The sequence below is a fragment of the Schistocerca serialis genome, chromosome 3 (assembly GCF_023864345.2).
Source record: "Schistocerca serialis cubense isolate TAMUIC-IGC-003099 chromosome 3, iqSchSeri2.2, whole genome shotgun sequence".
Classification (NCBI taxonomy): Eukaryota; Metazoa; Arthropoda; class Insecta; order Orthoptera; family Acrididae; genus Schistocerca; species Schistocerca serialis.
Genome location: NC_064640.1, coordinates 794,226,789 through 794,250,250, shown reverse-complemented (window position 1 = coordinate 794,250,250; position 23,462 = coordinate 794,226,789). Strand labels below are relative to the sequence as shown.

The 23,462-nt window shown below is 43.2% G+C and overlaps 1 protein-coding gene across 1 annotated transcript in view; it reads left to right on the top strand.

Annotated features, from left to right (window-relative positions):
* Positions 1-23,462, top strand: part of LOC126469585 (uncharacterized) — a 328,341-nt gene that overhangs the window by 264,377 nt on the left and 40,502 nt on the right. The window contains exon 9 of the mRNA XM_050096702.1: positions 2,379-2,453. Coding sequence (XP_049952659.1) covers positions 2,379-2,453 — 75 coding nt within the window. The remainder of the gene's footprint in view (positions 1-2,378; positions 2,454-23,462) is intronic.

Below are 23,462 nucleotides of genomic sequence, written 5' to 3'. Positions count from 1 at the left end.
TCATTATTTTGCCAAGCATCTGCTCAGAAATTGTGACTGTTGTCTCACTAGATGCTCGTCATATATTTTAAGTGACAGTGGTTTATAAACTTCTCACCAACCTGAAAGAAAAACTCTAAAATTTCAAAATCTGTTGGTTTTTTATTAGCTTTCTCACATCATTGTTGGACTAATCAAAATTCTTGAGTGTAGTGAGCCTGATACTTTACAAAAGGTTAGATTTTTTTTTTAGTTTTCCCATTCATTGCTTGAATTTCAGTTATACTGTATAGCAAATGTTTTCCATGTTTGGTGCCTCCTAAATACATGTATTGCCTCCGTTAGAACATGTTCGCATTTTTTGCTCACATAAATGGATACACCCAACTTACTGAATTGACACATTGTGGCCCCAAGCGCCATTTCATTTTAAATTTATAGGTGTTAAAACTTTTCCCCAAGTACATACATGCAGTGAATATAATGTTACAATTCTTCTGTAGTCAATTATCCTTTCCTCCCACAGTCCCCAAATACATACTTCCTTCATTGTTTCCCATGGTCTATTGTATTTGATTTTTTTCTCCATGTATTAATATATTTTTATAGTTGTTCGCATTTCTCTGAAAATGATTCTTTTGTTTCTTCTTTATGTTTGTAATACTTTCTTCCCTAACCCATACTCACAGTTGTTCTGAACTTCAGTCCCTCTCTTCTGGTGATTACCGAGCGCAGTGGTGAGCACACTGGACTCGCATTCGGGAGGACGACGGTTCAATCCCGTCTCCGACCATCCTGATTTAGGTTTTCCGTGATTTCCCTAAATCGTTTCAGGCAAATGCCGGGATGGTTCCTCTGAAAGGGCACGGCTGATTTCCTTCCCAATCCTTCCCTAACCCGAGCTTGCGCTCCGTCTCTAATGACCTCGTTGTTGACGGGACGTTAAACACTAACCACCACCACCACCACTTCTGGTGATTGCAGCTCTTTTGTTTGTAGCTTAACTCCTCTCCTACATTAAATTACTTAAATAAACTTTTTTGAGTATAGCTAGTTTGCCAGTCCTTCTCAGTTTGAGTACTGCTTCTTCCTTGCAGTTTGTCACTGATAGAGTGAGAGAGGTGATGTGTGGTCAGCTCACTTGACTTGCACCAGTGAGGAATGCAGTGTCAGATCCACATCTCTCCTCTAGGTTTATATTATCCAGTGTTTATGTAAATTAATTAAGGTGACAGCTATGGTGGTTCCTTTGAAAAGGAAATGACTAATTGTCTATATGAAGATGGTATCTGTTTTTTCGGACATGTCCGAAAGTACAAATACATTTGGTGATCTTGCAGCTCTCTGAGAATGAAATTACAATGAAATCCAGACCTTTAGCTGCTTACAGGCGTTGATAAATATCAACGGGGACAGTTGAAAATGTGTGCCCCAACTGGGACTCGAACCCGGGATCTCCTGCTTACATGGCAGACGCTCTATCCATCTGAGCCACTGAGGACACAGAGGATACTGCAATTGCAGGGACTTCTCTCTGGCACACTCCCCATGATATAGATAAGGCTTACTGGCCAATGATCTTATTCGGTGCGGATGCACTCGCATTGCCCGAACTCTTACCGGAATCAGTAGATTGACTGCCGTGAGTAATGAGTATAGTGGGCAGCGCCACTACGCATGTAGTGTGTGGACAGTAAGTTGGAAGTGTGGGTCTCACAGGGAACATGCCAGATGTAAGCCTCTGCAGTCACACTATCCTCTGTGTCCTCAATGGCTCAATCGGATAGAGCATCTGCCAGTAAGCAGGAGATCCCAGGCTCGAGTCCCAGTTGGGGCACACGTTTTCATCTGTCCCCATTGATATTTATCAACACCTGTAAGCAGCTAAAGGTCTGGATTTCATTGTAATTTCATGACTAATTTTTTTCCACGTTTTGTCCTTTCTGAGCTTATGCTTCATCTCAAATGACTTCATCAACAGGATATTAAACCCTAGTTTTCCTTAATTTTCTTCTAGATAATCTCTCTATTTGGACATAACCTACCTCATTGTATTTTGGAGAAACTTTTACTTTTTTATTTTTTATTGTGTAGTAACAGAATAAAAATTTCTTTTGTAGCTTATATAATATATACATACTTGAAATTTCTCTGGTTCCCAATATTACAGTCAAGATAAATCTTCATATGCATTTATGGTTGGAATTAAATGCCGAAATAGATATAAATATATTTCAGAACTTTTTTGACATCCAGATTCAAACACTGTGTTATTCCTTCCACTACTTTTAAGTTTCATAAGAGATACTTAATTGTGCATGCATGAAAACCATGAGCTTATTAGCACCTTAAATTAAAAGGGCTAAATTCAATTTATTTATTTATTTATTTATTTTCAGGAGATTTATGAAATTGAATACCGGGAGACAAATTATACTCCCAGGCGGTATCACGACAGTGGCAGTGAAGAAAGTGTGAGTATGCAATTGAAGATCCATATAAAAAGAATTCAAACATGATTTTGTATATTTAAAATCGACTACAGGTGAGAATTCATTTCCCTTTTGCAGCAGTGGCAGATAAATGTATGTTAATCTTCTAAATTTGCTACTCCCACTCAGAAAAGTTCTCTTAAGCTTTAAATGTACTGCATCTTCATCCTGCCCATTTCCTATTGCTCTTCTTCTAAGTGAACTCATCTGTCATTATAGTATCTGACCCCTCTTCTTATCATCTATCCTTCCTTTCTTTGCCTTTTATATTTGATATGAGTGAGATTCAAATCCCATTCAGGTCATTCTGATTTAGCTTTTGTGTGCTTCTCGCAAATCATGTAAAACAAATACTGGGATGGTTCCTTGAACAAGGCCTTATGCCTCCCCCATCTTTGTCAGATCCCAGTTTGTGTCTCCCTTTAATGATCTCCGCATTGAAGGAACACTAGTCTTAAATTTCATACTGTTGTTCTGTCCCTTTTCTCATTATAGGGATATGATATTTAGTACAGTGCTTTACATAGGTACCTCTCTTTCATGTATTTCAACTTGAACCAATGTGCAGACTAATGGAAGACGGTCTACATTACACCTGTGATTGATGATAGGCTGTACAGAAGTAGCACCTTCGTTAATAATGTAATTGTAGACCCCCATTAGAGAGCTGACTTGGCAGACATATCAGAAGATAGAGAGCTACATTTTACATAAACAGTACCCAAGTGGGCAAGTATTTTGCATCAGTTATTAACCCTCGCATCTGACAATGTGAGCACTATATTTCTGGTTCTATGATTTTTATCCAGTGGTTGAAATCTGTGTGTCTTGGTCCCTGGGATTTCCATTTGATCTTTGATGTTGTCCCTTTCTCCTTGGGTTCATCTTAAAGAATCCTTTATGTTAATTAGTGAAAAGCTGGACATGAAAATATAGCTTTGCCATCATTTGCTGACATCAACGTATTTTGTATTCAGTGACAAATATTTCAAACAAACTGACAAGAGTGGTTGTGGGAGTCATTTATATCCCACAGTCACAAATTTATTTATTGAAGATTTTGAAAGCAAAGTGCTGAAGATGTCGTTTTCAAAACCTGCTACTCTTTGGTTATTTATTGAAGATTTTGAAAGCAAAGTGCTGAAGATGTCGCTTTTAAAACCTGCCACTCTTTGGTGGTACATTTATGGTGTGACCACACATAACAGGTGCTCTGAACCAATTCCTGGATCGTTTTAGCTGCCTTCATCCTAGCATTAAGTTCACAATGTAGATGGTAAGCAATGGAAAGCTTGTGTGTCTAGACATATTGTTCTACAGAAAGGATAATGGAACTCTGGGACCCAGTGTTTATTGAAAACTGACACACATGGTTTGATATCTACATGCAATGATATATCATTCACTCTGTCAATGCATGGGGATCCTGCAGATGTTTGCAGAAAGGTCTTATGCTGTATGTTATCCAGAAGGCTTGACACAAGAGCTGGAGCACCTGTTCATGCAGAATAGCTACACAGACAAACTGATCCATCATGGCTTCAAGTTTGGACCTTCACCAAAACCAGTAGACGCTGCATGTAGAACAGTGGCTTTCCTTCCGTATGGTGGTGGCATATCTTCAAAGATTGAATGGATATTAAAGAGATATAACAGAGTCAGTTCATGTGAAATCAGCCAATGGTCTGGTTCTTGACATCTCAGATTCTGATAATTTTTTGTACACTGATAGTAATAGATGTTTGCATGAAAAATTTCAAATCAAATATTTTTTTTTTTTTTTTTTTTTTTTTTTTTTGCCCTTTCATTTTTGAGTTATTAATTTTTAGAATATACAAAAATTAGTGATTTTTATGCTTTGAAACCTTAAAATCACCACTATTTGACTTAAAGACCTAAAATTTGCACCATTTTATTCAGTTTCTCATAAGCTTTCAAGATGTGTACCAATTGACAGTATTCATAACAGTGCTGAATTTTCCCAGATGCAATTATTTTTTTATTTTGAAAATTTCAAAATTGGATTTTTTTGATTTAAAAAATGTTACTAGTACATTATTTGTTAATCTGTATGCTAAATTTCATGACAATGTTCCAGTGGGAACATACACTCCTGGAAATGGAAAAAAGAACACATTGACACCGGTGTGTCAGACCCACCATACTTGCTCCGGACACTGCGAGAGGGCTGTACAAGCAATGATCACACGCACGGCACAGCGGACACACCAGGAACCGTGGTGTTGGCCGTCGAATGGCGCTAGCTGCGCAGCATTTGTGCACCGCCGCCGTCAGTGTCAGCCAGTTTGCCATGGCATACGGAGCTCCATCGCAGTCTTTAACACTGGTAGCATGCCGCGACAGCGTGGACGTGAACCGTATGTGCAGTTGACGGACTTTGAGCGAGGGCGTATAGTGGGCATGCGGGAGGCCGGTTGGACGTACTGCCGAATTGCTCAACACGTGGGGCGTGAGTTCTCCACAGTACATCGATGTTGTCGCCAGTGGTCGGCGGAAGGTGCACGTGCCCGTCGACCTGGGACCGGACCGCAGCGACGCATGGATGCACGCCAAGACCGTAGGATCCTACGCAGTGCCGTAGGGGACCGCACCGCCACTTCCCAGCAAATTAGGGACACTGTTGCTCCTGGGGTATCGGCGAGGACCATTCGCAACCATCTCCATGAAGCTGGGCTACAGTCCCGCACACCGTTAGGCCGTCTTCCGCTCACGCCCCAACATCGTGCAGCCCGCCTCCAGTGGTGTCGCGACAGGCGTGAATGGAGGGACGAATGGAGACGTGTCGTCTTCAGCGATGAGAGTCGCTTCTGCCTTGGTGCCAATGATGGTCGTATGCGTGTTTGGCGCCGTGCAGGTGAGCGCCACAATCAGGACTGCATACGACCGAGGCACACAGGGCCAACACCCGGCATCATGGTGTGGGGAGCGATCTCCTACACTGGCCGTACACCACTGGTGATCGTCAAGGGGACACTGAATAGTGCACGGTACATCCAAACCGTCATCGAACCCATCGTTCTACCATTCCTAGACCGGCAAGGGAACTTGCTGTTCCAACAGGACAATGCACGTCCACATGTATCCCCTGCCACCCAACGTGCTCTAGAAGGTGTAAGTCAACTACCCTGGCCAGCAAGATCTCCGGATCTGTCCCCCATTGAGCATGTTTGGGACTGGACGAAGCGTCGTCTCACGCGGTCTGCACGTCCAGCACGAACGCTGGTCCAACTGAGGCGCCAGGTGGAAATGGCATGGCAAGCCGTTCCACAGGACTACATCCAGCATCTCTACGATCGTCTCCATGGGAGAATAGCAGCCTGCATTGCTGCAAAAGGTGGATATACACTGTACTAGTGCCGACATTGTGCATGCTCTGTTGCCTGTGTCTATGTGCCTGTGGTTCTGTCAGTGTGATCATGTGATGTATCTGACCCCAGGAATGTGTCAATAAAGTTTCCCCTTCCTGGGACAATGAATTCACGGTGTTCTTATTTCAATTTCCAGGAGTGTATTAAAGTAATTTTATTTTACTTGTAAGTGCAGCACCTTGTGCATGGTCTTTAGTGCTTTGGACATGTTACTAAAGTGTAATATGTCAAAAACCAAATAAGGCTGTCAAATCATTATTTCTTATTTAGTGACAATCAATTTATTACACGATTAGAATTGTACATGTAAATTTAAATTCACATTTGGCTTTCCCATGTTAACTGTGAAAATATTTCAACAGACACCATAACAACACATGCTCAGAAAATACTATGAATAATTTACTTAATTATTCCTTCATTTTACAGATACATTTATATTATCAGTATTTTTAATCAAACAATGTTGTATCTGTTATTTAGAAATGTGTTATCTGAGTGTCTTGCAAAGAGAAGTTTTTTACTCATCGTGAAGAGGAAGGATGTTATGGTGATCCAATAACAATCTTATTAGAGCCTAAAATTATGTATTCCACTTTTCTTTCAAATGATATAACCTACTTCTTCCAAGTAGTATTGATATAATTGATGTAACAACACATTCTTTTCCGATATGATGCAAAGCTTTTCACAACTATTCATCTGATAGTCTATAAACTGATGAGTCAAAACAATATGACCACCTGATTAATAGCTTGTTTGTCCATCTTTGGAATGAAATCCATCACTGAATCTGCATATCAGGGATCCAACAGTTTGTTGGTTAGTTTGTGGAGATATGTGGCATTGGATGTCTGTGCACAGGTCATGTAATTCGCACAAATAATGGGCCAATGATTTACGTACCTAGTGATGGTGCTCGATAGAGAACCAAATTATGATGATGATGATGATAACGATAACACAAACACACAGTTCGTGGGCAGAAAAAATCCCCAACCTGGCCAGGAATTGAACCAGATGAGTTCCATAGGATTTACATCAGGTAAATTTGGTTACCGAGACATAAATGTGGTTTGCTGTTGTCTGCGTGTCTTTGATTACTACCACAGGTCCCTTGAAAGTGTAGGAGAATGTCTCCCATAGCATAATACCACTCCCACCAGCCTGAGTCTGTGGTGAGTTGCATGTTTCAAGCTGCCGTTCACCTCAATGCTGGCATTTTTTGGAGATGACCTTCAACCTAGTGTAGCAAAAATGTGATCCTCCCAAAGAGCTGGCATATTTCCATTGAGTGAGGATCAAATCCTGATGGTCCCATGTCCACTGCAATCATAACTGACGATGTCTTTGAGTCAACATGCAAACACATAGGGGTGGTCTGCTGTGGAGCTCCATATTCAACAATGTACAAGGAATGGTGTGCCCTGAAACACGTGTGTGTGTGCACCAGCATTGTGCTTTTTCAGCAGAGATGCCGCAGATTACCATCTGTCCTACTATACAGAACAGACAAGCCTCCTAACTCCACATTCTGTGAAGAGTTGTGGACTTCCAACCATTTAGCACCTAGTGGTAGTTCACTGTCTTTTTACCTCTTTCATAGATGCTCTCAATAGTAACACATGAACGTTCAACCAGCTTTGCTATTTTTGAGATACTCGTTCATAGGCTCTGTGCAATAACAATTTGCCCTTTCTCAAAGTCACTTGTCTCAATGTATTTCACCAGTTGCAGCCCATTTCTTCACTAGGGTTATCCCTAATCTGTGTCTGCTTTGTTTACATACTTTTGTTACCATGTGACATGCCCGCAGAGGCACCATGCAGCATCCAACGTTGTCATAATGTTTTGGCTGTTCAGTATATGTTCTTCCAGTGGCAGTTGAGCGATTTAATTTACAAAGTAGGAAGTTTTTTATTACAGTCAATTTATCTTGTCTTCATAATTATGAAAAAGAAACAGCTGGTCCACAATGACGTGTAAATAAAAGGTTTTGCTTCCCAACAAAACATCGACCTGCTTGTGTCAGAAAACTACATGTACAACATTCCACTTTGTGGGCTGTACTTGGTACTTGTTGTGTTACAACGTATGGCTTCTTACATTTTATTGAGCGATTAAGCATTTGAATCATGACACACTTTATGCATGGAGGTCATATGCTTAAAGAGTTGTACATGCACAAAGCTTCTTGGTCCTTTTTCCCTTACCAGTACTTTACTAATTTTATTTCAACGATTCATCTCTACTGAAGAGAATACCATCAGTAGAAGTGAATGTGTGATACACATACGCACACTATTTTGTTCTATAAATATGTACAGCTACTGCTGTAAATTAAAAGTTACATAAAACTGAAAATGCATACTATCCCTTACATTATTTATGTTAATTGTTATCTGGAATATTTCGGTACAATTTTAAACTGATGAAGCAAATATTTCAGTACAATTTTAAAATGATGAAGCAAAGTATGCTTAATTAGTGCTCAATAGTTTCATTTTAACAATAAATCTTAAATTAAATTTTCCCCAAGACATTTAAGTCTTGAATTTATCTACGATAATGTTAGAATCTGAAGAAGTGAATTAAAATTTGTGCTGCAGCCAGGACTTGAACACAGGTCTTGCTTACTAGGCAGATATGCTGACCACTACACCACCACAGCATTATGGTCAGCATAGCTGCATGGACTACCGAAGTCAAATACCCTCCCCAACACAAACTCCAGTTCACATCTCCCTTTATGTTGTCACTATTAGCAGGGCTCTCCAACATTATCGTAGATAAATTAGAGACTTAAATGTCTCAGGGAAAATTTAATTGAAGATCTATACAATCACATGTAGTACAGCACTTCCCCATTACATCCAGTGCTGGGGTGCTATAAGTTCAGTTGAGATACAGTCAGCAATACAAATAGCAATAAAATAACATTTATTTCCATATCATACCTTCAGTATACCACCATGAAATTAGGCACATATGTTAACAAACAGCATATGACTAACCTACCTTTTTCAAAACAAAAGAAGTTCTGATTCTGAAATTTTCAAATTTTAAAAAAAAATTCATTTTGGAAAATGTAACATTTTAATGAATTTGGTCAAGTAGCATATATTTTTAAAGCCAATAATAAACTGAATAAAATGGTATAAATTTCAGGTCTGCATGTCAAATACTTTTTCAGATATGGCCATTTTAAGGTTGCAAAACATGGCAAAAGTTGCACTGTTTTGAGAACTTTAAAAATTAATAAATCAAATACGAAATGCCCAAAAAATTTTAATTTTTGATTTTATCTTATTTTGATAGGTGTATTAAAATGACAAAATATTACAAAATTCTGAATCGTCAAGGTTCAAATTTGTTTTTTTTATTGGTTGATTTTCACCTGCCGGCCAAGATAAGAGCACTCCTTGTTTCAGTAAAAATGACCAGAGATTGGGGAGCTATTGCTGTCTATTGGTCTTTGGGAAAGTTTGAGTCATTGGCATGAGGGACATAGGAACATCATACTCACAGATTATACAGATGGTTGATTGTAGTGCAATGACTACAGAACGAGTTGTGGCTAGATGAATTTAGGACAACAGTGTGGCAAGGATAAGCACAGATCCTTCCAGAAGGATTACTGTGCAAAAAGAATGTAGAATTTTTTTAGACTGGCTCTAATGAATATACTGATGGCAACCACTGAAATTTGGGCAAACACTACAGGCAGTGTGTCACCACGAACTGTGGGGAATATTTTACTAGAAGCTGGATTGAGATATTGAGTTGTCATGCACCATTTACTGCTGACACAATACTATAGGCAATAGAGATATACATAGTTTAGAGAAAACCGACTGGAACAAAATGTGACATTCTGTGGTGTTCAGCAATAAGTGTCACTTCTGTTTGTGGTCGTCAGATTGATGAAATGAAATGGTCTGTGGCTGAGAGGGTGTAGGGGGATACAGTACCGTACCAGTCAAACAGTTAGAAATTTTTCAAATATCTTTATTATGATTTCCTGCTGTGGTTCTATACAGTGAACAGCAGTGAGGCTGAGATGTCCAGCGCCTTCAGCATAGCTTGCACTTCCAACAGTATCCAGCAGATGGTGGGCTGGTGATGTAATGCTCTTGACCCACTGCCCTGCGTTGATGGCCAGTGAACTGCTTCCCAGGGCTGGCGTGATGTGGTAGTGGCTCCAGCTCCCATGATTTCTGGGCAAACTGCCCTGTTGAAGAGTTGAAGAGTTGAACTGTGGTCCACAAATAGCATTCCTGATGGCACCCCAACTGCCACAGCCTTGTGGTAGTAGAACTGTGATGCTAACACAAGTGACTTTAGTATTTCCTGGTGTTTATATGCTTTCAGGCTGTGCTTGCTTGGCCGTCACTGTGCTTTGCGGCTTGTGTGCTAAGCACTTCTATGGCTGCCAGTGTGGAAATGCTTGTGACTTCTTCCACTTACATATTGCTGTGTTGGCTGTTTCCACATCTTGCCAGGCCAACTCACCTCACACTGTTGTGATGGCTGTGTTGTATATAGTAAGGTACAACAGCCGAACTTGCCTGCATTGGTGCTGCTGCAATTTACTTCCTACTCTGTGCATTGCTGACAAATATGGTCAGTGTACTAGACATAGATGACCTAATGAAAAGTCACAGGAAGCAAAGATTCTAAAGAGCCACACCCTCTCCATCTCTTGATTTCATGGTGTGGGGAGATGGGGAGGTATTCGATGTGACAACAGTGTTGTTTTTGTAATTGTTGAAGGAAAGCTAAATGCCTACCAATATGTGCCAAGAATGGTAAATTCTGTTGTCACACCCTTCATGACCAGGGTACCAAATGGCAAATTCCAGCTGGAAATGCAAGACCCCACACTGCAGTTTACATGAAAAACACCTTGAGGAATGTTCATATGACTAGCCTGCCTGTTCCCCTAATTTGTCAGACAGAACATGTGTGATACACTATAGGAAGTTTAGGAGGACACATACTTTCATACTTGTATTTAGCCAGCACTCTTCATGAACTAACACATCATGTGTTTCGGGCATGGCTGGAAATTCCTCTAGATGATATTCAGGGGCATGTTACTTACATGCTACAACAGATATGAGAGTTTATTCATGTATATGAGGCTAACATCCCAGGTAGATGTAGTTGATGGACATGAGTTCAAAATGAAATGAGAGTTTAATCATTTGATACCCATAACACTGTATTATGAACATGTCCAGGAAGATTTTATAGATAATAGACTTGAGCTTCATGGTATGAGACACTACTTTTCTTTCCATGACTGAATGAAAACATGCTAAGCAAAAGGAAAAGCAGTTAATACAGATGCCAAAATGACAAGGGAAACAGAGTGATGGAAAATAATAGGGGGGGGGGGGGGGGGGGGGAATAGAAAGAAAATTCAGCTTTCTGTGAACAATATTAGTGGCTCATTCTATAACTTCAGATGATCCCATTGAACATGAGAATACATAATCATTACAGTATTTCTAATGTTTATAGCATGTATTCTATAATGGGGTGTCTAAGATGGCTTCAAGCGGGCTGTGATTGTCTGCCTTAGAGGGCTGTGGATGCAGCAGAAGAGGCAACTCGAGGATACAAGAAATGCTTTATTACTGTTTGAACATTGGAAACTCCAGGTAGGCTTGTCAACAACGTAGGAAAAAAAATAGATTGCTTCTTACTGTAAAGATAATACATTAAGTTGCAGACAGGCACAGTTAAAAGACATTTACACATTAGCTTTCAGCCACAGCCTTCATCAGAAAAAGAAAGAGAAATATGCACCATTCGCTCACACAAGCAAGCACGCCTCATGCACACATGGCCACCAACTCTGACAGCTTGGCCAAAGCTGCTGGAGTTCGCGGTCATGTATGTGAGGTGTGCTTGCTTGTGTGAATGAATGATGTGTGTTTCTCTTTTCGTGGTGAAGGCTGTGGCCGAAAACTTATGTTAAGTGTCTCTTAATTGTGCCTGTGTGTAACTTAACATGTCATCCTTACAGTAAGTAGCAATCTATCTTTTCCTACCTTGTTTACTATTGTTTAGTTACATTTATCAGTTTTCAATGATGCTAGTGTTGATCCCTGGCAAGCACAGAAAATACATGAATATGGCAGTATGTTAACCTTCCAGCCTGACTTGACAGCAGTAATGCCAGCTGTGCATGTCTGCTGCTGCTTCCTATGCCAGAAGTATCATGTTACCTGATTCATAGCTGGATGGCTCAGCGTAGGATGCTGTTACCATGAATACAGCAGACTGTATGGCCCCCAGTGGCCCAGTGCTTGGACGATCAGACGACAGACGGAGGTTCGAGGCCACATGACAGTGGTGATGGCTGCATCATCAGTGTGGTGTTGACACATACTAGGTGTCATACTACTGCCCAGTTGTTTGGCCATGCTGTAGCTGTGCATGGCTGACTATGCAGAAGCCATTGTGTTTCTATGTCACTTGGAAGCTTCTCAAACAGGGGCCAGTGATCTAGTCTTGGCTGTTGCTACACTATGGTGACTGGAACAGCATAAGTGTCTAGCTCCTGCCAGGTGCTGTGTGAGCAAGTCATAAAGATGACCAGTTGTGATCATCCTAGACCTGGTACTTGGCTGTAGCTGTGGCACTTCCTTTCCCCTAAGAAAATCTAGCCCCCAGATTGCTGTTTTAAGCTGGATGCATCAAAAGTGCTGATACATTTATAGGTATTTACACCTTGTGTCCTCTATTTCACTGACAGTATCACTTTTTTGTACACTATTTACCCTTCCAGTTCCAATGCAATAGCATTTGGCATACATACTGAGTTTGTGGTTTATGAATGGTTCTGTCTTTTCTCAATCTGTTCCTCATTTGTTCCGATAGTGCTGGTATGAACCCATAGGTTGAAGGTTGGTGCTCGAACTGGTACTAAACAATACATACTGCAGCTTAAGTCATACAGACAGCTGAGGTTGTAATTCTTGTGCTTATGAGTGGGTGGTGATGATTTGTATGATACCTTTTCATGTGGTCTAATAGGTGTTCCATTGTTGTGTGGCCTTTTTATGCAGCTAACATCTGATTAAGGGAGGAAACCAGAATTGGATCTAAAGTGTTTTTGAAGTAGGTTAGGTTTTCAGCGGGTGAGATCTCAAAAGGTAGGTTGGGTAGGTAAATTAATATGTTTGTAGCCTTTAGGATTGTGGTTCCACTGATGATGGCTGATAATTAGGAGATTTGTGTGGAAATATTACATCAGATGCCATCATTCAATAACTTTTGTCCCTGTAGCTCTATGTGCTGTTTGCCACTGTAATGTTCTTGCTTGTAGCAAGTAACATTGATGACCACTGGATTTGTCTTGGCATATAACCAATGCAATCCTACCTTTGGAAGAATTCTGCTTTATTTGTACTTACTTCCTTGGGACATTCTGTTGCAGATGTCTGGGAGTGGATCTTGGCGAACTCGCATGACAGTGTGTAGGGCTACTATTCCCTGGTTGAGTTCTGTATCTGCTTGTACTTGCTGTAATGCCCTACTGGTCTGGTCTAAATCCTCTGCAGTGGCCATACTGGATGCTGCCTTCATTATTCGACAACCTGCATCTGGCCAGCCCCTTTTTTTGTCAGACAATCAAGGCTAACTACTTAATTTGGTGTAATTGCCTCTCTAACCATTTAAAAGCTGGCTGTAGGAGCTGCTTATTGTTGAACCCTGTCTGAATTTACTTCATGAATGCAGTGTGTTAAAATTATCTTCTAATTTCTGAATTTTGTGTTCCATTGTTCATACATCACAATTCATCCTTAGGGTCTACTGAACTGACATTATACTTCCAGCTGCTTTGTGAAAAATATGTCACTTCTTAGCACATCAGACTTACCACAATGATGCTTTCGATGCCTGGTGCTGGAACTGTTACCTCTTGTCCTGGCTTGGGACTGGACTGTGCCCTAATGTAAGAGGAAACACTCCTGTTTGCTTGACATTCCCAGTCGCAACATAAATATGTAGTGATGTGTCGGAATAAATGTTGTAGTGCCCTGTTTCTCTTACCCGATTTTACCCTTCTTTTCCTTTTTTCCAGGCATGCTCCACCCTCTTTCTGAAGGTGCTGCCAGAAATGGAGGCAGTGCCTCCAGGGTTCCTTTAAATGGGTGAACGTGGCTACGTACTCCACTGTGGAGTATGTTGGGAGTTGTAATTTAACATTAACAGGTGACGCCTGATAGTGTCCGTGGTAATGCCTAACACATTTTAGTCTTTCCCTCCGGCACATATAACACTGCTTATTGTCCACATTATACTTTGGTAATGTTGCTTTATTATGGCCAGTACCTTCCTGTCGTTCCACAGCTTTAGTGTTTATCTTTTTAACGTGGTGAAAAATAATTTTCAACTTTATGGGAAATTTTTAACTCATGTTATCTCTCTTTCCCTAGAGGAGATGTACATAGCTCAAAAAGAGATAGCATCTTTTTACCAAAAATCACGACATACAGGAATAAGCCTGTACTGTCATGGATTTTTGAGTTATATGTCTCTGTTACATAGTGGAATAAGGTGTCCCATTCAGTACAGTGATGGTTAATGTAGCAACTCAGCAGTTTTAGTGTTGTTTGGTGGACTCTTTCAGTTTGAGCATTTGTTTGTGGGTGTAATGCACAAGTTCTAAGTTCCTTAATGCATAAAATCAACACAAATGCTTTATCAAATCTGACAGATAATTATTTCCTTGTTCCATCAGCACATAAGTTTCCTGCTGGTATTTGAGAAAATGATCAGAGTATGTCCATGCCAGTCATTTGAAATGGTTTATCTGCTTCTGGTAATCTTTTTGATGCAATCTTTTGGTCACTGAGTTTTCCTCTTTGCACATACAGAATACAATTTTTGACATAATGGTCAACTTCATGTTTGCGTGTCATCCAACAGTAATTTTGTGAAACTCTGTGTTCTGTAGATAGCTGGCTACTTTGTCTGGCTAAAATTAAATCATGAGACTTCCTATACAGCACCCCATCTTCTGTCTTGAATTGCGGTTGCTTCACGGATTGCTGACAGTTTGTGTCAGTATCTTGTGTTCACCACGTTTCCTCTGTCTCTAACCAAGTGCTTTCCACTGACCTACACTGAGGCTAAGAGAAAATTTGAATGCCTGCATCCTGTACGTATGACATCGTCTTACGCTGCCGCTACAACAGTTCTGGAACCATCAGCTCCACCAACCCTAGTCACCTCTCAGAGCCAGAAGACTACACCTGCCCCCTTGATGGTGGGGAGCATTTCCTGCCCTGTTGTTCCCGCACCTACTTCGGGAGCAGCACCCCCCAATGTCCGTCCCCTTTTTTAATCCAGAGAAGTGTAAGTCGTCTTGTCTTCTTCAGCTTCTCTCACTAGGAAGGGGTCCCTTGGGTCACTCCCTTCCCAGGTTTCTGCTAGTGGGAAAGCTGACACCCACCAGTGGCTGAAGAGCTCAAAAGCAGCTGGTCGTAGGGCTTCATGCTCATCCTCAGTCCCTGAGACTGACCCAGTGAAGTCCTCCCAGCCATGAAACCCAAGGAGCAGCAAGCAAAGTCCAAAAAGAAGACCCCCAAGACCAAGGAAATTGTGGTGGCACTCACACCACCGCTACCTGCAAGCTCTATGTCTGAGGATGAGGTCTAGATTCTGGCATCTGCTGAGGACCTAGATCTCGTCAGACCCTCAAACACAATCAATAAAGACTGCTCAGGCAATAAGTCAGTGGCAGCAGGTGACTCTGAGGCAGAAACTGCCTCATTGAATGTTCCATGCCTTCCCAGTCTCATGATGTCATCGTCCTCCAGTGGAATTGTGACGATTTTTTTTTCCACTGCCTCGCTGAGCTACAGCAGCTGTTAAGCATTACACCTGCTATCCTCATTGGCTTCCGGAAACCTAGTTCCCAGCAATGCGGACCCCTGCCCTCCATGGCTGTAAGGGATATTACAGAAACTGTAGCGACTGTAATTGAGTGTCAGGTGGAGTTTGCGTTTATGTCCTGAACTCAGTATGTAGTGAACATGTTCCCATTCAAACCCCTCTTGAAGCTGTGGCTGTCAGAATAAAGATGATGCAGGAAATAACTGTCTGCAATGTATATCTTCCTCCAGATGGGGCAGTACCCCTGAACGTATTAGCTGCACTGATTCATCAACTCCCTAAACCTTTCCTACTTTTGGGAGATTTTAGCACCCGTAACGCCTTGTGGGGTGGCACCGTGCTTACTGGCCAAGGCAGAGATGTCGAAACTTTACTGTCTCAGTTTGATGGTTCAAGTGGCTCTGAGCACTATGGGACTTAACATCTCAGGCCATCAGTCCCCTAGAACTTAGAACTACTTAAACCTAACTAACCTAAGGACATCACACACATCCATGCCCGAGGCAGGATTCGAACCTGTGACCGTAGCAGTCGCGCGGTTCCAGACTGAAGCGCCTAGAACCGCTCGGCCACCAGCGGCCGGCTGTCTCAGTTTGACCTCTGCCTCTTAAATACTGGGCGTGCCACACATTTCAGTGTGGCTCATGGCAGTTAGTCGGCTATTGATTTATCAATTTGCAGGCCAGGACTTCTCCCATCTATCCACTGGAGAGCACATGACGACCTGTGTGGTAGTGACCACTTCCCCATCTCCCTGTCACTGCCCCAGCAACAGGCGCACAGACGCCTGCCCAGATGGGCTTTAAACAAGGCAGACTGGGAAACTTTCACCTCTGCTGTCAGCGTTGAATCTCCCCGACACGGTAACATCAATTTGATGGTTGAGCAGGTGACTACAACAATTGTTTCTGTTGCAGAAAATGCAAACCCTCGCTCTTTAGGCTGCCCGAGGTGTAAGGCAGTCCCTTTGTGGTCGCCGGAAGTCGCTGGAGCAATTAAGGAGCGTCGCCGAGCTCTAGAGCAGCATAAGCGGCACCCTTCCCTGGAGTACCTCATAGCCTTTAAACAGCTCCATGCCCAAGTTCATGAACTTATCAAACGATGGAAGCAGGAGTGTTGGGAGACATACGTCTCGACCACTGGGTGCCATAGTCACCTTCCCAAGTCTGGGCAAAGATCAAACGTCTTTTCTGGTACCAGACCCCAACAGGTGTTCCCGGTGTTACCATAAATGGCGTGTTATCTGCCGACACAAACACGATTGCCGAGCACTTTGCTGAGCACTATGCTCGAGCCTCTGTGTCAGAGAATTACCCCCAGCCTTTCGCACTCTCAGACGGCGACTGGAAGGGAAAGTCCTCTCATTCACTACACGCCACAGTGAATCTTATAACGCCCCATTTGCAGAGTTGGTGCTCCTCAGTTCCCTTGCACATTGCCCCAACGTATCTCCTGGACCTGATCAGATCCACAGCCAAATGATTAAACATCTATCATCTGACTACAAGCAACGTATCCTCGTCATCTTCAGTCTGATCTGGTGTGATGGTGTCTTTCCATCGCAGTGGCGGAAGAGCACCATCATTCCAGTGCTTAAACCTAATAAAAACCCACATGATGCGGATAGCTATTGGCCCACCAGCCTCACCAATGTTCTTTGTAAGCTTTTGGAACGTATGGTGTTTCGGCAGTTGGGTTGGGTCCTGGAGTCACGTGGCCTACTGGCTTCATGTCAGGACGGCTTCAGCCATGGTCGCTCTACCACTGATAATCTTGTTTACCTCAAATCTGCCATCTGAACAGCCTTTTCCAGACACCAACACCTGGTTGCTGTCTTTTTTGACTTACATAAAGCATACGACACAACCCGGGTGCATCATATCCTTGTAACATTGTATGAGCGGGGTCTCCGGGGCCCGCTCCTGATTGTTATCCAAAACTCCCTGTCGCTTTGTACTTTCCATGTCCAAGTTGGTGCCTCTCATAGTTCCATCCATATCCAGGAGAATGGAATCCCGCAGGGCTTTCTATTGAGTGTGTCTCTATTTTTAGTGGCCATTAACGATCTAGCAGCAGCTATAGAGCCCTCAGTCTCACCTTCTCTGTATGCAGATGACTTCTGCATTTCATACTGCTGTTCCAGTACTGGTGTTGCTCTGCATCATCTACAGGGAGCCATCCAAAAGGTGCAGTCATGGGCTCTAGAACATGGCTTCCAGTTTTCCGCCATGATGACTTGTCATGCATTTCTGTCGGCATCGTATCGTTCATCCGGAACTAGCACTTTACCTTAATGATGATCCACTCACTGTAGTGAGACATATCGATTCTTAGGTCTGGTTTTCGACGCTCATTTGACTTGGCTTCCTCATCTTCGTCAGCTTAAATGGAAGTGTTGGCATCTCCTCAGTGTCCTCCGCCGCCTGAGCAACACCAACTGCAGATCACTCCATGCTGCTGCTGGTCTACAGAGCCCTTGTTCAATCCTGCCTTGACTATGGGAGTGTTTTTTGTGGTTCGACGGTGCCCTCAGCATTGCATTTGCTCGAACCATTGCACCATTGCAGAGTTTGACATGCGACAGGAGCTTTTAGGATGGGTCTAGTGACAAGCGTACTGGTGGAGGCTGGAGTCCCTCCATTGAAGAAAAGACGTGCACAACTGCTCGCCAGTTACGCTGCACACATTCATAGCTCTCCTGAACATCCTAATTACTGTCGTCTTTTCCCAACAATGACAGTTCACCTCCCGCATAGGTGGCCCAGGTCAGGGCTAATGATTGTGGTTCGCATGCGATCACTGCTGTCTGAACTGGAGTCCTTCCCTTCACCACCTCTCCTCGAGGTCCAATCATGTACACATCTGTGGTGTAACTGCAAGCCAAAGCTTCGCCTGGACCTTTCGCATGACCCTAAGGACTCAGTTAACCCTGTGGTTCTTCACTATTACTTCCTCTCGATTCTTGAAGTGTTCTGGGGCTCTGAAGTGGTTTACACCGCCAGCTCGATGGCTGATGGTAATGTTGGCTTTGCCTTTGTCCACAGAGGCCATATTGAATAGCATTCCTTGCCCGATGGCTACAGTGTATTCACTGCAGAGCTTGTTGCCATATCTCGTGCACTACAGTATATCCGTTCATGCCCCGAGGAATCGTTTCTTCTGTGTACTGACTCCTTGAGCAGCCTACAAGCTATCGATCAGTGCTACCCTCACCATCCTTTGGTAGCGTCCATCCAGGAGTCCATCTTTGCCCTGGACCAGTCTCGTCATTCAGTGGTGTTGGTGTGGACCCCGGGACAAGTTGGCATCCCAGGCAATGAACTTGCCGACAGGCTAGCCAACATGCTACACAGAAACCACTTCTGGAGAGGGGCATCTCTGAACCTGACCTGCGTTCTGACTTATGCCACAGGGTTTTTCAGCTTTGGGAGAGTGAATGTCATTACAGTATGCACAACAAACTGTGTGTCATTAAGGAGACTATGAATGTGTGGAAGTCTTCCATGCGGGCCTCTCATACGTAATCAGTTGTCCTGTACCGTCCCGGCATTGGCCATGCTTTGGTGACCCACGGTTACCTCTTGTGCCATGAAGACCCACCTCAGTGTCGGTGTGGTGCCCGATTGACAGTGGCCCATATTCTGGTGCACTGTCCCACTTTGACTGTCCAGCGACGAAATCTTGGGTTCCAGCTCGCTGACACTCATTTTATCTGACAACGCCTCATTGGCTGATTTAATTTTACATTTTATTCATGAGGGTGAGTTTTTTTATTTGATCTAAGTTTTAGCGCATGTCCTTTGTCCCTCTGTGTCCTCCACCCTAGTTTGTTATTCAGAAGGTTGTAGATGCCATTGCCAGTCCTGTGAAGCCCTGCTCTTGGTTGCATAATGGGACCTTGCTTTTGGAGGTGGATAATGCTTTACAAGCACACAAACTGCTTAATGCAAGTCTTCGCTACAGCCGTCCTATTAAAGTAGAGGCCCACTGCACTCTGAATTCCTCCCGTGGTGTCACATACACTTGGCTGCTTGATGGCCTGATGGAGGCTGAAATAACAGGCTCTCTCACTGACCAGGGAGTGACTGCAGCTTACCACATCATGAAAAGTGTTGATAAAGAATTAGTGCCAAGCCACACTCTATATTCTTCACATTTGACTGTGTGGTACTACCATCAAAAATTAAAACTGGCTACGAATCCATTACTGTTGGACCATATATTCTGAATCCCATGCATTGCTATAAATATCAGCACTACAGCCACACCTGTGAATCTTGTGAAAATTCAGCCAAATGCATAACCAGTGGCATGGATGCTCATGAGGGTGAGTGTCCACCTCCTTCCCTTCACTGTATTAAATACAAGGGTGATTATGTTGCATCCTCCCGTGACTTTCCAATCTTTCCCAGTGACAGAGCTGTTCAGGAGATCTGGGTGATGGAGAATTTTCCTACTCACATTGCTGGGAAAATGTTAGCTAACCGCAAACCTTGTACACCACCAAGTGGCACCCTTCACCTGCTACAGGTGCATACCATACTGACAAACCTTCACATGTGTCAGTGAAATCACCTGCTTCGCAAACAGAAGCACAAAAGTCCAGAAAGGAGTACTCCCATGATGACTTTCTGCTCACATATAGCCAGCCAGTGTCTGGGTGTGCATCTGATAAATGCCAAGGTTTTAAGCAGTCAGATGAAGGCAAACACTCTTCCCCTTCTCCACCTCAGTGTTCTTCTTCAACAGTATCGCGATGTCATACCCTCAACCATCTGACCTCACCGGGATGCACCACCAACAGCCAGTTTGCTGGACAGCCAGTGACAAATACCGACACCTCTGTCAAATTAATGGACCAGGACCCTTCAGCCTTTGCACCTGGTCATTGTGTACCTTTGAATTCTGGCACCTAGCAGCCACCATGGTGGCTGCCTCCTTATTTGACCCATCTCCTGTCTATCATCGGATGTGGTTATTCTCCAATGGAACATTTCCGGCATCATATCCAATAGGGATGAATTACAACTCCTCTTGCGATCATACTGTCCAGTTGTTTTCTGCCTCCAGGAAACAAAATTATGCCCTCACAATTGCTTTCACCTCATTCGTTTCACTTCCATCCGTTTTGACCTTCCCCATGAGGCAGGGACTCCGGCTCATGGGAGAGTCATGTTGCTCATTCAAGATGATGTCCATGGTCACACCATTTCCTTGCACACCCAGCTTCAAGCTGCTGCTGTCTGTCTTTCCCTTCCTGGTTTAACCTTCTCTCTTTGCTATGTCTACTCGCCTCTTGTCTTCTGCTTATTGTTTAACTTCCTTCTCCCTTTCTGCTGTTTGGTAACTTCAGCACCCATTATCTCCTTTGGGGCTCTTCATGCCCCTATCTGAGAAGCAGAGATATCTTCAACCAGCTCAATCTAATCTGTTTGAACATAAGTACACCCAAATTTCTTCTGATTCCACAGACACCTTTTTCCACTTGCACCTATTGACCTGTACTGCTCAGCTTGCTCATCATCTCGAGTGGTTCATTCTCTCCAACACACACTTTGCTAAGGCCTATGCCATCTGTGCATCTGACCAACTGGCAGCTTCCCAAAGCCGACTGGCAGCTTTACTCCTCACTGGCCACTTTCAATGAACACCATATCCCCTGCATTGATGACCAGGCAGAATATTTTACAGACGCTATCCTTACTGCTGCAGATTGTTCCATACCTCGCATTTGTTCCTCACCACAACATACTCCTGCCCCGGGTGGACTTAGGCATGCAACGATGCAAGCTGAACACTGAGACTAGCTCACCACATTTTTAAGCACGATCCCATGATGGCGAACTGTACCCACTATAAACAGCTACATGCACAGTGTCTCTGCATTTTCAGGGATAGCAGAAAAGCTTTTTGGCTTTCTTTTCAAAGCCCTTTTAACAGTTTTACTCCCTCTTCTGTTGTTTGAGGTAATCTCTGTCAGCTTTCAGGAACCGCGGTTTACTCTCCAGTTCCAGTCTGATCATAGTGAAAAAAGTCATTGTAGATCATCTTGATATCTCCAACATCTTGGGCTCATAGTTTGCAGATATTTTGAGTTCCATCCACTACCATCCTGCCTTCCTCCCTCTGAGCTGGTGGTGGAGGCAAGGACAATATCTTTCTCCTTCCAGAAATGTGAATGCTTCAATACTGCTTTTACTATGAGGGAGCTTAAACATGCACTCTCTTTGTCCCGGTCATCTGCTCCAGGACTGGACAGCGTTCACATACTGATGTTGCAACACCTATCTTTAGAGGGCCTATGCTGTCTCTTCCATACATTTGGACAGATGGCACATTTTTCCAGTTGCTGGTGTGAGACCACTGTCATTACCATACCTAAGCCTGGTGAGAACAAACACCTTCCTTCCAGCTATCACCCAATTTTCCTCACCAGTAGCATCTGTCAGGTGATAGAATGTATGGTTAATGGTTGGCTGGTGTGGTGGCTCGAGTCTCGAAATCTCTTCATTAATGCCCAATGTGGATTCCGCAGGCACCGCTCTGCAGTTGATCATCTTGTCACTTTGTCAACTCACATTATGAACAATTTTTTTGCAGAAGTGCCAAACTGCAGCCATGATTTTTGATTTGGAGGAGATATACGACACCTCTTTTAGGACAGATATCCACTATATTATGTAAGAGTGCTGTTTCCTGGGTCGGCTGCTCCTTTTTATCTGGGAATTTTTAAAACACCATGTTTTTAAGGTACATGTGGGCTCAGCTCTGTCAGACACTTTTATTCAGAAGAATGGTGTGTCTCAGGGTTCTGTGCTCAGCATCGTTTTCTTTGCCGTAGCCATTAACCCTGTTATGTATTTTCTCCCGCCATGTATCTCAGGTTCTCTTTTTGTTGGTGACTTTGCAGTCACTTGCAGCTCTCAACAAATGTGTGTACCTGAGTGGCGTCTTCACTGATGTCTTGATCGTCTTTACTCATGGAGAATCAATAATGGCTTCTGCTTTTTCTCTGACAAGACTGGCTGTATGAGCTTCTGGTGGTGTCAGGAGTTTCCTCCCTCGTCCCTACATCTCGGCCCATTCCTTCTTCCATTCGTTGACACAATAAAATTCTTGGAACTCGTGTTTGATAGATAACTCTGTTGGTCTTCTCACACCTCTTACATGGCAGCACATTGTACTAGCTCCCTCAGTGTTCTCCGTGTTTTATGCAGTACCTCGTGGGGAGCAGATTGGACCATCCTCCTCCATTTATACTGATCCCTTGCCCATTTGAAACTGGATTATGGATGTATTGCATATTGATCCACGTGTCCATCTATCTTACATCATCTTAACACTACCCACCATTGCAGGGTACATTTAGCCACTGGTGCCTTCTATAATAGTTCCGGTGAGAGTCTTTATGCTCAGGCTATTGACCCTGCTGGTGGGATGTTCTCCTCAGTCTATACATGAGCCATCTGTCTTCAGAGCCCAGTCATCCATCCTATGTTCTCTTTTTGACTACTACCTTGACCACCAGAATGAGCTGCACCCATCTTCTCTGTTGCCTCCCGGAGTTCACTTTCATTTGCTGCTTCGACAGCTTTGCGTTATGCTGCTTGCCGCATTCCTCATGGATGCAAGCTCTTCTCCGCTGTGGCTTCGTGCTGAGGTATGTGTTCATTTCAGACTCCATTCA